At 37.3% G+C, this 15442-nt stretch overlaps 1 protein-coding gene across 11 annotated transcripts in view; it reads left to right on the top strand.

Annotated features, from left to right (window-relative positions):
- The window catches only part of HUWE1 (HECT, UBA and WWE domain containing E3 ubiquitin protein ligase 1), a 158201-nt gene that overhangs the window by 70693 nt on the left and 72066 nt on the right, over positions 1 to 15442 (top strand). For all 11 annotated transcript variants that reach the window (XM_070291618.1, XM_070291624.1, XM_070291623.1 and 8 more), the window contains 13 exons: positions 20 to 119; positions 1067 to 1167; positions 1338 to 1488; positions 1627 to 1754; positions 2316 to 2456; positions 2657 to 2762; positions 4612 to 4737; positions 5256 to 5357; positions 5819 to 5899; positions 11420 to 11526; positions 12049 to 12226; positions 13049 to 13140; positions 13949 to 14160. In XM_070291618.1, the coding sequence (XP_070147719.1) occupies positions 20 to 119; positions 1067 to 1167; positions 1338 to 1488; positions 1627 to 1754; positions 2316 to 2456; positions 2657 to 2762; positions 4612 to 4737; positions 5256 to 5357; positions 5819 to 5899; positions 11420 to 11526; positions 12049 to 12226; positions 13049 to 13140; positions 13949 to 14160 (1625 nt within the window). The remainder of the gene's footprint in view (positions 1 to 19; positions 120 to 1066; positions 1168 to 1337; positions 1489 to 1626; positions 1755 to 2315; positions 2457 to 2656; positions 2763 to 4611; positions 4738 to 5255; positions 5358 to 5818; positions 5900 to 11419; positions 11527 to 12048; positions 12227 to 13048; positions 13141 to 13948; positions 14161 to 15442) is intronic.

The following is a 15442-nucleotide window of genomic DNA, read 5'->3' on the forward strand; positions in this document are numbered from 1 at the left end:
AGGTCTTATGTCTCTACAGATGCTGTTATTTACACACATACGGCTGGCCCATGGCTTTTCTAATCACAGGAAGCGATTGCAAGCTGTTCAGGCCAGGCTACATGCAATATCTATATTAGGTAAGCAAATAACATGTAACAAGTTCTGGTTAGGCAGTTTAGACTTGGTTTCCTTTGAACTTCATCTGTCTTTGTTGCTATGGGCTCATTGTAGTTACCTAGCTGGCAACTTAAATTGTAGTCAAATTGCCAGCATTTCTAATGTTCACTGCATTCATCATTCTTGGGCTCCTTAGTGTTGGATCAGAAAGAGGATATTTATGATTCACACATCACATAGGTTTAGTGGGTGTTTTTTGTTTTGTTTTTTTTTATGAGTGTTCAGATAATCATCTTCCCTTAGACCCTATTTTTCCTCTTGCCAGTTCATCTTCCTCTCTTTGGGAGTGTAACTTTGAAATTCATTAAATAATACTGTGCATTTTACTTTTTCTTATAGAGTAGTATAATGGAAATCACACTGGTTTCAGAGTCAGTCCTGGGCTTTCACCCTGACTTTGTAGACTATTAGGCACCTGTTTATCCTTTTGGCCTCATTTTCCTGATTTAATGTTGGAACAATATGTATTTTATAAGCTGATCTGAGGATTAAATGAAAAAAGCGATAAAGTACTCTCAAGTTTTACTACAGTGTCATACAAGTTTCTGATTTCGTCCGCAGTAGTCCATCAGTTCTGTTCTTTATAGCTTTTGTAAGTTTCCAGTGTAAAACAGAAACATGAGTTATCAAGTAGTGATATTATAAAGAATCAGTTCTTCTCTTTTTATACTTAAATTTCTGAAAATCCTTGCTCAAGACAATTGATACCATTAATAGAATTGGTTTGGTGGGTGTTTGGGGCTTGTAACTATATTTGATGCAATCTTCTGAAATTCAGTGATTTTGTCCTCCAATGCTGGTGGGAAGGGAGTCCTTCCCCAGAATCAGTAGATGCCGAAAGGTCTGTCATTGGGCAGTGGCTTGACCACTGCCTTCTTGCCTAAAGTGTTTATTTCTCCTTTTGCAGTGTATTCCAATGCCTTGCAGGAGTCAGCAAACAGTATCTTATATAATGGGTTGATAGAGGAGTTGGTAGATGTCCTTCAGATAACAGATAAGCAGCTTATGGTAAGTATTTATTAGATTCTTTACCAGCTGAGCCACCAGGGAAATCCCAAGAATACTGGAGTGGGTAGCCTATTCCAGTGGATCTTCCTGACCCTGGAATCGAACCAAGGTCTCCTGCATTGCAGGCGGACTCTTTACCAGCTGAGCTACTTTACTTTCTGTTTTCATAGGAGATTAAAGCTGCTTCTTTACGAACGTTAACATCAATTGTCCACTTGGAGAGAACTCCCAAACTCAGCAGTATTATTGACTGTACTGGAACTGCCTCCTACCATGGATTTTTGCCTGTACTTGTGCGAAACTGTATCCAGGCCATGATTGGTAAGTTTTTATGGTTATTACCCTGGGCACCTAAAGGAACCCTAACCTTTGCTTTGTCTGCCTTTGTTTAACATGCTGCCAACTTAACACCAAATTCTGAACTTGCTCTTTCTCTTCCTCTCTCAACTTTCCTTGTAGACCCTTCCATGGATCCATACCCTCACCAGTTTGCCACTGCTCTCTTCTCTTTTTTATACCATCTGGCCAGCTACGATGCTGGTGGCGAAGCCTTGGTCTCCTGTGGAATGATGGAAGCCTTATTGAAGGTGCTCTACTTACTTTTTTAAAATAAGTACATTTGGGGGGAAAATCAACTGAAAGAAGGTACAGAGTTATAAGTTTGAAGTGGTTCACAGTGAGGATAGTTAGCATAAGAAAGCTTACCCAGAAAATGTTATACTTGATTTCTCAAGTTTGGCCTTCTAGTTATCTCATTAACAACTTTTAAGATCAGCTATTTCCATTATTAAGAATTGATCATAGTCCAGCATGGTATAATAGGAGGCCCTGGGTACTAATTAAGATATTGCCACATCTCCTCATGACCTTAAGCATGATAGGCTTTGCCATGTGCTAGGCCCCAGTTACCAGCTCTTTTCTCCCTGAATATTTTATTTAATCCTGAAAGGTAATTTACGTCCCTGTTACTTCAGGCAGTTGAGTCTCAGAAGTGATAGAGCTATCATTTGGCAAGCACCAAAAATCAAACATATATTTTTTCCTGCTGTACCATGGTGCCTCCCTGAAACCCTAGACTGCATGTTTCCAAAAGAATACTTTATTACAGCTTTAATTTGATTGGTTTTACTTTTCTCTTTCCCTAATAGGTCATAAAGTTTCTTGGCGATGAACAGGACCAGATAACATTTGTCACCAGAGCTGTCAGAGTGGTTGACCTTATCACCAATCTGGACATGGCAGCTTTTCAATCCCATAGTGGACTTTCTATCTTCATTTATAGACTTGAGGTATATGAGGAGTACTTTGCATACACTTAGATACAGTGATTGCTATGCCTAGAAACTAATGTAATAACCCTAAAGAGCCATGTTATCCCTTTTTTGTTTTTAGAAATCATTTCTGTAATCTGCCTGTGACACTCTTGTTATAATTTTTTAATCTCTATTATATATGTAGGATTATCTTACTATTTCCCCCTTCATTATAGCATGAAGTTGATTTGTGCCGAAAAGAATGCCCTTTCGTGATCAAGCCAAAGATCCAGAGACCCAGTACTGCACAAGAAGGAGAAGAAATGGAAACTGATATGGATGGTAATTAATAATTACTATTAGTATTGGTTCATTACTGATTCATTATCTTCTTATTCCCACTAAAGTGTAAGCTCCATGAGATCATGATGCTGTTCTGTTCACTGGTATAATCTTCAATAGTGCCTGATATGTATATCACAGGTGTTTAAATATATATTACGAAAAGATAAGGAGAATATGGACACTAAAATGGGACCCTGTGAAATTATCTGGCTATTTTGAGGAGGGGGAGGTGGAAAAGTTGTTAGGTAGGGAACAATTTTTAAATCATAAAATCTGAAAGAACAAGTGTTCTTAATCTTGGGGTAAATCAGATTATGTCCTTTCTAAGAACTTCCCCCAGTGCATAGCTCTTAATAATAGTACCCAAAATAAAAAATTGTTTCACAGCTATCTAACAGCTTTGTTAGTATTTAATCTTGTCTTCATGACCCATGATGTCATTACATATATCTGTAACCATGTTAATAATAATTTTTTTATAATGGTTTTCATTCTTGACACTAAATATCCATAAGTTTTCATTCCTTTTTTTTCCCCCCCCAAACACAATGTGCATTGCTGTCCCTAGAGAGCCCTTTACCCAATTTCTATCTCTAGTCTGCAGTGGGCAACTTGGCATTTGAGGTCATGGGTATGGTCATGTGGTCCCAGATGTTGATTAAAATGTGACATCTCCAAAATGGTGTGGTATAGAAGATGATTTAAAGACTCTGTTCACAATAAATCAGTGGTTGTCAAACATAAGAAACCATAAGAATAAGAATAAATTAATGTGCTTGCTAAAGATTTAGTGTAATGCTTGATTTAGTAAGTTTATAAGTGAAGACTAGGAAATCTACATTTTTAACAGCTAGTTCTCATGTTATGATGTACCTATAGAGAAAATTGTATATTCACTGAAAATCAGGTTAGAGAACCATGAGTTTATGTCCTGTATGTTTGTATATGTATTTAAAAGATTAGAAGAAAATACTTCAAAATGTAAGCAGTGGTTTATCACTAATGGAGCTTTTATTATATTTTATATGCTGTAAGAAGTAATTGTGTATCTTGCACTTGATTGATTAAAATTATTCAAATATGTAAAGTAGAAATGATAACTCACTTCCCAGCCACCATAGCTATTTTAATGTAGTTCTTTTCAGTCTTTTATGCATATTCAAATATATATTGACATAAGTATATAGTTTTATAAAACAAGAAGAGAACATTAACATACTGTTCAGTTTAGCAGTGTTCATTCAGTGTTTCAGAGTCATCTTTCCATATCAGTCTTTATGCTTCTTATATTTAAGTCACCCTCCAAAAAAGCTCTACATACTACCCACCAGGAGTAAAGAAATTACATATTTTACTTACTACCTTTTTCCCTTCTAAATTTGATGGGTGAGAAATATTGAAGGACTTCTTTTGAGGGGCTGTTTTTAATTTGCATATCTTGAATAACTGGTGATATGAAATACCTTTCTAGTCTTTGTGGAAAGGTACTGTTGACCCTTGAACAGCACAGGTTTGAACTGCATGGGTCCCCTTATAAGTGGATTTTTTCATTGAATATAGTATCTGTATAGTACTACAGATACTATACAGTCCACAGCTGATTGACTCCATGGATTTGGAACCTCAGGTATGTTGGACTGACTGTAAAGTTATATGCAGATTTTCAACTATTTGAAGCATCAGGGCCCCTAACCCTCGTGATGTTTAAGGGTCAATTGTGTTTTCATTTTGGTTTCAGTATTTTAATCCTTCTCCATGTTGATTCATCTCACTGTATAGAAAAAAAAATAAATAACTTTTTTTGGTCTGTTTTATTCTAATTTCTTTATCATAACTTTTACTTCAGTTACAGATGTGACTATGGAAAGTAGTCCCAGCTCATCCATCTCTATGGAGCACCGGCTGGATGTTGAATTAAGGGCATCAAGTTCCAGCAGCACTAGCATCTCCTCTGGCCCTGGCCCTCGTCCTGGTGTGTAGACATATAGAGACACAACCAATCACAGTGATTGAAATACTAAGCTAGTGAAGCATGGTCCTTTAGGGGAACTTAAGCAGTACATTTGGAGGTTTGCTTCTTATGACTATGACTGTTACTTTGCATTCTGGTGTTCATTTTCTCGTAATTAATACTTATTTCATAGTATTTATAATTTTTCAACTCTTCGTGTATTGATTATTTTATCAACACATCCATGTTTGAAGGCAGATAATATTCAAAATGGGAAACAAGTATTAGAGTTAATCTTTTTACTTTGTGATTTTTCTCCTTAATACTTTAGACTTCTAGTATAATTTTGTGTGGTCCTTGGTGATTTATTTTTTCTCATTTTAAAGCTTAGGTAAATGTTCTTCCCAGCATCCAGAGATTTCACTTCGAATGTCTGCTAGTATTGGTATAGTGTATATGGATCTCCTAAAAATTTGTTTTATGTACCTGCTCATTGTACATAATGGTGAACCAGTATAATCCTCTTTCTCCCTTGCCAGGAGTCCAGTGTATTCCACAACGAGCCGCACTTCTCAAATCCATGTTGAATTTCCTCAAGAAGGCCATTCAAGACCCTGCTTTCTCAGATGGCATACGACATGGTATTGGATTCTAGATATTTTCTACAAGGGTGTTTGACTCTCTCAAGGACTGATCCTTTTCATACTTTGTAGAAAAAGGCCATGACATTTTGAATAGCTTTTAGTGTTAGCTTAGTCTTTTAGTCTTACTTTTCCTGGACCTAAGGATTGTTCAACTATTTTAATAGTGATTCATCTATTTTTTCCTTTTCCAGCTTTTAGATGTGTTAACTTCCAGTCTGCTACCCTACGCTGTCTCTCTGTCTCTGTATTCTTTTATTCTTTGATCTACTGTTAAAAGGTTATTACATAGACAAAGAATAAATAATAAAATATTAGGAGGAGACAAGTGGGTACCATTAAGGAATCAAAATACTTTGTTTACCACTGTGTGGTGTATGTAATATATTGATCCATCGTCTCTACCGATCAAACTACTACTGGACTGATCATATTCTTCTTGATATTTGCTTTTCTCTTAGTGATGGATGGTTCTCTGCCTACCTCCCTGAAACACATCATCAGCAATGCAGAATACTATGGCCCATCACTCTTTCTCCTAGGTAACTGGACCTGGCAGTGCTCTGTGTGTGTGTTTTATATCTGTGTGTGTGCAGAATATTTGTCCACTGTATGATTTTGTATCTTTCTAGTTGGTGATAAAATAGAGAAACATCAGAGTTCCTTTTCAAATAAATATCCATTTGCAATGTATTGTGTCAGGCAAACATGATAACCATTACACTACAGAAACCTTTTTTTTTCAGTGTATTGCAGTCAGTAATACTATTGTACACTTGGCTTTTTGTGCTACACTTAAACACTGTAGGAATAATAAGAAACATGTCTTTATTCAGTGGTTAGCCCTTGCGGGCTCAGTCACTTCAATCCTGTCTGACTCTTTGCACTCCAATGGACTATATAGCCCACCAGGCTCCTCTGTCCATGGGATTCTCCAGGCAAAAATCCTGGAGTGGTTGCCATGCCCTCCTTTATGGGATATTCCATACACAGGGATCAAACCTGTGTCTCTGCATCACGAGTGGATCTTTGCTGCTGAGCCACCAGGGAAGCCCCTGGTTCTTAGCCCCTAACCTTGGTCTAAAATGCCCAATCAGAATGTTTTCCATTCTCAGAATTGAATGTCAAACCTGTAAGCTGTAGTATAGAAAATTGTTTCTTACTGTAGAAAATTCAGTTTTGGAACCTGTAGGTACTTTCTAGTTACTTGGAATAAATGTCCTTGCATTTTGACATCAGCACTACTTTGAGTGTTGCTATTGTTAAAACGTCATTTATTAATGCATTTATTGAGTGCCATACATATTCAGGACAACAAACGAGATATATATGCTTCTAGAATTCTCCTTAAAACTGTAAAGGAATTTAGTGGGAGGTGAGAATGCCTCCTGGTACCAGTAGCATGCATATTTTAATATTGCAGGGTGTCTGGAGGGAGTAGTTTTGGCTAGTACAGACTCAGATACTTAACTCCCTCACCAAAGCAATATAGGGGTTTTGTATATTAACTTTGTATCCTGTGACTTTGCTAAATTAGAAGTGCAAAACTGTTGATCTCTTAAGATATTTTATAAAGTCATCATCTACAAATAATTTAACTTTTATAATCTTTATGCTTTCTATTTTACTTTTTGTTCCTGACCTCAGGGGAAAGCATTCAGTCAATATCTCACCATTAAGTTTGAAGTTTGTTTTAAAAGAAAGTTTGAGGTTAGCAGAAGATTTTGTGTTGAATGTTTTGCTCCTCTTAATCAGGTTGAGGCAGTGTTCCCTTGTGTTGCAGCAACTCCATTTTGACATGGAGAGACTCCTTCCAAGGTTAATTTCAGATGGAAAAACTCCTGACGGTAGTTTGGTATGATCAAAGAAAGATTTGTTACTCAGTTGGAGAAGTCCCAGGTAAAGGTGCAGGGAAGGATGGCTCTCTCTGGGAGAAATCCCCCAAACAGAAAAGCAAATGCACAACCCTTTATTTATAAAGGGGAAGTTTAAAAGAAGCAGCAAGAAGATGCTCGTTCATGTGGTTAGGGGTGCGGAGCACGTGAGCCCTCTCAGGATGATGCAGGAAGCATAAAAGCAGAATTCCTTCTTAAAAGTCTAAATTCATTCCTGGCATTTGAATTAACATAACCTCACAGGTTCCCTGTAAATTTGTACTTGAGAGGGGTGAAATTTGTAAATCCAACCCAAAATAATTAGTTCAACAATTATTAACTCCATAAATGATAGTGTAGAGCCTTTCACCCCAGGCAGGAGATGGCCAGGGAAAGAAATTAATGGGGGACTGAGAATCTCTTGGAGTATTTTAGTAATATGATTAGCTGTTTTGGTTTATTGTTTTATTTGTTGAACTATCTGTCCTATTCTATTAACCCACATGCAGCAGGAGTCCCCTTTTAAGGTACAAGCTGCACTTTGAAATACCAGTAGGTAGTTTAATGCTCATCTGTTATCACTTATCGTAGCAAGTAGATTGCTTTGTCCCTCATTAAGGGCTTCTGTGACCTGAGCTGTTCGGTTTATGTAGTTGGCCAGAAGTTAGGCTGTTACCTGTGTAGCCTCTATAAGATGAATCTGTTACAGAATGAAGACGCCTAAACTTGTGCCTGTAACACCAAAGATGGTGATGAGGCCCAGTATAAAAGGTAAAAAGATGTCCCACTGCTCCCTTTTGTAGCCAGTTGGTGGAATACTAGGAAGAACCTGAAGGGGAAGTAAGTGAGGAAGCACTTGGTGAGGTTGTAATGTCCTCCTGCTGTCCATGCTGAAACCCACTAAGTAAAGACTCCCTCCTCCCAAATTCTACCTCTGGCTCTTCTGGCACTCTTATGCCCAACTTTAACTTCCCCTTTAACTTCTTCAACTGCCCTTTCTTCTCTCTCATCTCCTGTTTTATCTTTGCCACAGTTTAATCTGTTCAGGTCTGTATATGCCGTGTTCTTAGCCTACCATATTGATCTCATTTCACTTAACTTTCTAAGAATTTCTATGTATAATCTTTTAAGATGCCCGTTGCATTATCAAATCTTTAGTTTTTTTTTTTTTACAGGTGTTTTTGATCGCCAACTATTACCTTATTTTTAAGAGACCATTTATCTTGGATTGTTGCTATTTTATGGGCTTGTGGATTCTAGAATTTGATTTTAAAGAGTTATCTAAATTCTTTTAAGAGTTAGTTGCTTAGTTCCATCTGAAGCTGATTGGTTTTTCTGTGTTCATTCTAATTCTTAATCATCTATTAATTTTAAAGGAGTATTTAAACTGTCCCCCTTGCACAGTAGCATTGTGATGTAGCATTATAGTTCAGTTCAGTCACTCAGTCGTGTCTGACTCTTTGTGACCCCATGAATCGCAGCATGCCAGGCTTCAGCATTACACAAACCAAGAACTTCCAGATGTCCAAGCTGGGTTTAAAAAAGGCACAGGAACCAGAGATCAAATTGCCAACATTCACTGGATCATAGAGAAAGCAAGGGAATTCCAGAAAAATATCTACTTCTGTTTGAATGACTATGTTAAAGCCTTTGACTGTGTGGATCATAACAAACTGTGGAAAGCTCTTCAGTTCAGTCGCTCAGTTGTGTCCGACTCTTTGTGACCCCATGAATCGCATCATGCCAGGCCTCCCTGTCTATCACCAACTCGCGGAGTTTACCCAAACTCATTTCCATCGAGTTGGTGATGCCATCCAGCCATCTCATCCTCTGTCATCCCCTTCTCCCCCTACCCCTAATCCCTCCCAGCATCAGAGTCTTTTCCAATGAGTCAACTCTTCGCATGAGGTGGCCAAAGTATTGGAGTTTCAGCTTCAACAGCAGCCCTTCCAGTGAATATTCAGGACTGATTTCCTTGAGGATGGACTGGTTGGATCTCCTTGCAGTCCAAGGGACTCTCAAGAGTCTTCTCCAACACCACAGCTCAAAAGCATCAATTCGTCGGCACTCAGCTTTCTTCATAGTCCAACTCTCACATCCATACATGACCACTGGAAAAACCATAGCCTTGACTAGACGGACCTTCGTTGGCAAAGTAATGTCTCTGCTTTTTAATACGCTATCTAGGTTGGCCATAACTTTCCTTCCAAGGAGTAAGCGTCTTTTAATTTCATGGCTGCAGTCACCATCTGCAGTGATTTTTGGAGCCCCCCCCCCCCAAAAAAAAATCTTCCACTGTTTCCCCATCTATTTCCCATGAAGTGATGGGACCAGATGCCATGATCTTCATTTTCTGAATGTTGAGCTTTAAGCCAACTTTTAACATTATAGTTAGACCTCCTCAAAATGACCCTTGTTGCACAGTAGCATTGTGATGCCGGATTACAGTTAGACCTCCTCAAGAAAGCAGACTTGATAATAGAACACTAATTTTAGTTTATGAATACCCAATTGCTCCTTAGAATCTAAATTCTAAGGAATTTTTACAAATTAATGTCTATTGAAGAGTCTTTCATATACCAATAGAAACCCAAAAAAGGACTTATTTCCATAAGTTTATATAGCTCATCAGAAATAGCAAAGGCCATTCACAACTCTTGGTCCCAGTAATTGTCATATATCTCCCATTTCAGTAGCATTTGATGAGAGGAGTTCTGTTCACTGTCTTAAACTGAAAATCCTCTAGTTTCTTTTAGATCTTAGGTGTCAGTTATTATGAGTTTGTTTTATACATGGCTTATGGATATTGTATATGCATGTACCTTCCTTGTTAAGTTTTAAAAGTAAACTTTAAAAAATCTCATGTGTTAGAAAGCCTTGTTTTAATTGTTCCTAAAGATTTAATAACATGTCTAGAATCAGCTTGATTGACTTGATTCCTTTCTGTTACCTGGTAGTATTTTTTACTTTAGAAATTCTTGTAATAGTCTTATTGAGAGTTAATTTTTATGACATAAAAGCACTGTACTTCATCGTGCACTTCACATAGTTTCTAAAATTTTATTTGTTGTGAATCCAGTTAAGTCTTTTTTCATTGCTAATATATAGTACTCTTTTCTTTATTAGATTTCCCTTGAGTTTGTAAACTTTTTTCAGTCCTTTCTGAAGACTGGTTATTGGTTTTAATTATTTGTTCTTTTTGCTTGTAGTTTCACTAAATTCTTTTTTTGTTACCAAGTATTTTTTCTAGCTTCTCTTTTGGTTACTTTTTAATGAATGCAATAATGCTGTACTGTTTCCTCTTGCATAGGGTTTTTGCCAAATTCTAGAATCATTAATAGAAGTCTTAGGGCACATTTCTAAATATTGTCAAAAATTGGTCAGATTAGTACCCAAGGACTCTTAACATTGCTGGTATTTTTAAATTGCTGAAAGGGCTTTTTAGAAGATATTTTGTCCATTTTCATCTGTAAGTTTATATTCACTTTAACCCAGCAAACTCACAACCCCATCATACATTTTTTTCCTGCATAAGCATACAAAAAAGAGTTTATTTTTAAATTTATCAGGTTTTCCCATTATGGACTGGTTTATATACAGGGTGGTACATGTATACAGTGGAATGGTATGCAACCATTCAAATTGAATGAGTTGTAGTGAAATGAGAAAGATAAGGAAATTATATCATGTATTATAATTGAAAAATGAAGTTAACCTCATTCTTGTAAAAATTAAAATTTCAGTTTTTATTTTTTCTTAAATTTTATATATTTAAGGTATACAACACAATTTGATGTACATAGTGAAATGATTTCTACAGTTAAGCATTATCTCCTCACATAGTTTCCTTTTTGTGTGTGATGAGAGAATCTGAAATCTATTCTCTTAGCATATTTATACTATTCAGTACAGTATTACTAACTATATATAATTGTCATACCTATACATTGCTCCATACAAATCTTAAAGATTAATCACTAAATTCCTAATAGTGATCAATCTCTGATGAGCAGTATCAAGAACTTTTATTTCATACTAATCGTGTGTGTTTAAATGTTGTACATTGAGTTCTGGGATTTTTTTATGTGTGGTGCTGTTTGTTATTTTGTTTTGTTTGAACCTTTGGGGTTTTGCTTTTAATACTTGTGAAGAATCTCTCAGTTTCTTATATTTCTCATCTCTTTTTAGCTACTGAAGTGGTGACTGTGTTTGTATTTCAAGAACCATCATTGCTTTCCTCACTCCAGGACAATGGATTGACAGATGTCATGCTACATGCACTGCTTATCAAAGACGTGAGTCCTTTCTGCTGCTCTGTAAAGAATTCTCAGTGCATAACCCCTTTCCATAAAATATACACACACATAAAAAGCAGTCTTACGACATGAAAACTCTCTCTTGGCTTCTATATGTAGTATTGAAACTATTGGAGGATGAGGGGAAGGGATAGTTAGGGAGTATGGGAGTATGTACATGTACACACTGCTGTAGCTTAAATGGATAACCAATAAGGATCTACTATATAACAAGGATATCTGCTCAATATTATGGAACAACCTAAATGGGAAAAGAAATCTGATAAAGAATAGATACATGTGTATGTATAACTGAATCACTTTGCTGTGCACCTGAAACTCACAACATTGTTAATCAACTATACTCCAATATAAAATAAGTATTTTAAAAAGAAAAGAAACTATTGGGATCTGGTCATCAAGATTCTTTTTATCTCTCTGTGCAGTACCCCTGGCCAAAGTTTTTCCAAGTCTGCCTGGACTCTTCGAAATGTCTTCAAGCTCACTTTATCTTCTCTCTAGGTTCCTGCTACCCGTGAAGTTCTTGGCTCCCTCCCAAATGTATTCAGTGCACTCTGCTTGAATGCCCGAGGTCTGCAGTCATTTGTACAGTGTCAGCCTTTTGAACGTCTCTTCAAAGTTCTCCTGTCTCCAGATTACCTCCCAGCCATGCGGAGGAGGAGGAGTTCTGATCCTCTAGGTAATTCATGAGAATTTGCCTTACAGTAAATAATTGGTTTGCTGTTGTGCCAAGATTCAGGTGATTTCCAAGCCAGAGTTGGCAAGGAAACTGTTTCTTCCTTGATCTCACTTCATGTCTCTGGCTAGGTGTGTGTTTATTGAGAATTATCACCATACATTCTATTGTAGGTAGAAAATATTTCATCCTTTACCGGTGTTCATAATATTTCCTTACTTCTCAGCAGTTCACTGTTAAATGTACTGTTACAGTGCTGTTGAGGAATAGATATTAGAAAACCAGCAGTAGATTTTCAAGTCTACCATCTAGTCTTCAGCAACAGGAGATCCTGGCAATTTTCTGTTCTAATATCCAAGTCCCTAAAATAGTCACAAATGAATAGACTTCCTTCTCTGTGTATTTGAGACCAGATCACTGAGGCATAGCAATAAGGTAGAGTTTCAGAAGGAACCCAGTTTTCAAAAATGTGCTTTGTCTAGCCTTTTAGCTGTTATCATTCTCTATCGGGGCAGTCAGGGTTAACGGTTTATGCTTCTTTCTTTCCTCACTCTCTCTTCACTCTTCAATACTAACTCAGACCTTGACAGTAGAGAGTACTAGAGTATAATGTAGCATACATGGTTACTTTTAAATGTGTTTACTAGACTCCTCTCCAGTGATTTGGTTGTTGAGGTTGGTATGAGTTCATTTGAGAAAGCATGACATTAGAAAATCGCAACCACCAACTCAGTTTCTCCTTTCCTCCTTAAATTGGCACCAAAAAAAAAAAAATAGTTCAAGCTCTGTTTTCTACAGTCTAACAGTTCCATTTTTGGCTTTAAGGGGATACTGCCTCCAACCTAGGAAGTGCTGTAGATGAGCTCATGAGACATCAGCCTACCCTCAAAACAGATGCAACGACTGCGATCATCAAGGTGGGAAGTGATTCGGCCATGACTATGGGCATGAGAGAGCAGTGGAGTGGGAGGTTTTAGGAAATGGCATCGTATACTGGAGGTCATTTGAATTCTTAGACTGTGCCTATAAGAGGATTATGTCTGCCTCATTTCCTCCAAGTCCTTGGGTTGGTCCTTTGCCTCCCCCCCCCCCAAAAAAAAAGTCACTTAAGTATTGCTTTCTTTTATAGGATATTAAGAAGTTGCCGAGGCTTAGCTTCTGTTCGTAAAAGCATATTACCCTTTCTAATCTTTTTTGATTAGGTTTTTGTTTGGGGTTTATTTATTTCACATTTACTAGTTGTCTCTTAGGATTATTGAAACTGGTATATGAGTTACTAGTGGTTGGTGAGTTAGAACATGGAGTCAGGTCAGTCAGTCGATCACTTAACAGCCATGTGATCCTGAAGAAGTTATTTAAATTCATAGAACTTCCAATTTCCTTCTTGTAAAATGAAATTAATGGCTACATGCCAGAAATAGTGTATATAATATTTAGTTAAAGTGTTTTAGAAGGAGAAGAGGGCATCAGGATGAATTGGCTGGATGGCATCACCGATGCAATGAACATGAATTTGGGCAAACTTCAGGAGATGGTGAGAGATAGAAGTCCTGGCATGCTGCAGTTCATGGGGTCGCAAAAAGTCGGACATGACTGGGCAACTGAACAAACAACAAAATTGTTTTGGCACTTCTGTATATAGCACATAGAAAGTGCTCCAAAAATGTTAGTCATCTCCCCATTCCTTAATTACTAATAAATAATCTTGCTTCCTTTGCCTTTCAGTTACTTGAAGAAATCTGTAATCTTGGAAGAGACCCTAAATACATCTGTCAGAAGCCATCAATCCAGAAGGCAGATGGCACTGCTGCTGCTCCTCCCCCAAGATCTAACCATGCTGCAGAAGAGGCCTCTAGTGAGGATGAGGAGGAAGAGGAAGTACAGGCCATGCAGAGCTTTAATTCTACCCAGCAGAATGAAACTGAGCCTAATCAGCAGTAGGTGTTCACAAGACAAGTTCTCTAGCCTTGTGATCTTGAGCATGTTGTTTTCACCTGTTAAAAATGAGAGAGTTGAATTAGATCTGGTTGTCAGGTTCTTCCAGCCCAAAATGTCTTATAATTTTTCTTTCTTTGATTCTTGTGTGTCATTTGTGCTTTGGTGTTTGTTTTGGTTGCCTTAGCAAGCTTGCTTTCTTAAATGCTGTTCATGAAATTCAGTCAGAATTCAGTATATCAAATTAAATGGCCTTCCTCAGAGGATTTCCCTTTGTTGATTTGGTGTTCCACATCATTTACTGCTTGACTATTTCCATAAGAGAGCATACATCTAAGAAATTTTTAGGAGTTACAGGGATTTGTTGATTGGTCTTTGTTTATTTGATCTGTTCATTCCATATAAATCAGACGACTTTGGAATGTACTATGTGATTGTAGCCAGACACAGTAGATTCTCCTTCTTCTATTTATTTGAGGTTTATTCTACATAAAAATTGATTTCCTGGATGGTAAGATGGGGACAGAGATGATAAAGACTGCTGGTGGACCTGGTTCTTTGAGCTTACCATGTTTGCATGCAAGGGATGAAAAGCAATAGCTGTTGCTATAACTCTTAATTACTTTCATGCTAGAAGTAGATGTGATCCCTCTGGACAGTTATGCATTCATTTATTTAATAAGTGCTCTTTTGATGTGTATATAGAAGTTGTTTTGAGAAAAGCATGATCATTTTAGGCATGAATATGAATGGGTTTGAGCTGATCTTGAAGGGTGACTTGGGACTTAAGATTATGGTGGAATAGACACCAGGAGTGTAGGGCTAGAATCCGAAACAAGTATCCCCTCTTGAAACTCCAGAAAGTAATGAAGTATGTTCCTTTCTTGGTCAGATATATTTTCCTTATCTGAGAAGGCAACCCTGCATTCATCTAATGCCATCTTCTTCTGTTTCGATTAAAACGTTCTCTTTCTGGAAAAGGAGGATATCCTAACAGTTTGCAGGAGTTCACTTGCAAAGGAGTTGGAATCTGAGTGCTTCATTGCCACATCCTGGATTGTCAGCCATCCTGCTGGCATAGAGTTCTCTTTCCTGACAATAAATGAGGGAATGATTTCTTGAATGTTAGTATTTGTGGAGGTTTTGAGTCAAGCTGTGCACATTCATCTGCATATAACTTTTCTACCTAGACTCCTTATATCTTTTGTCTAACACGCCCAGATTTTAAGCTGCCTTGATAAGTTGACATTTTTTCAAGTCCTCAAATGTCTTCACTCTGCACAC

This window comes from Ovis canadensis, chromosome X (genome assembly GCF_042477335.2).
Source record: "Ovis canadensis isolate MfBH-ARS-UI-01 breed Bighorn chromosome X, ARS-UI_OviCan_v2, whole genome shotgun sequence".
Taxonomy (NCBI): domain Eukaryota; kingdom Metazoa; phylum Chordata; class Mammalia; order Artiodactyla; family Bovidae; genus Ovis; species Ovis canadensis.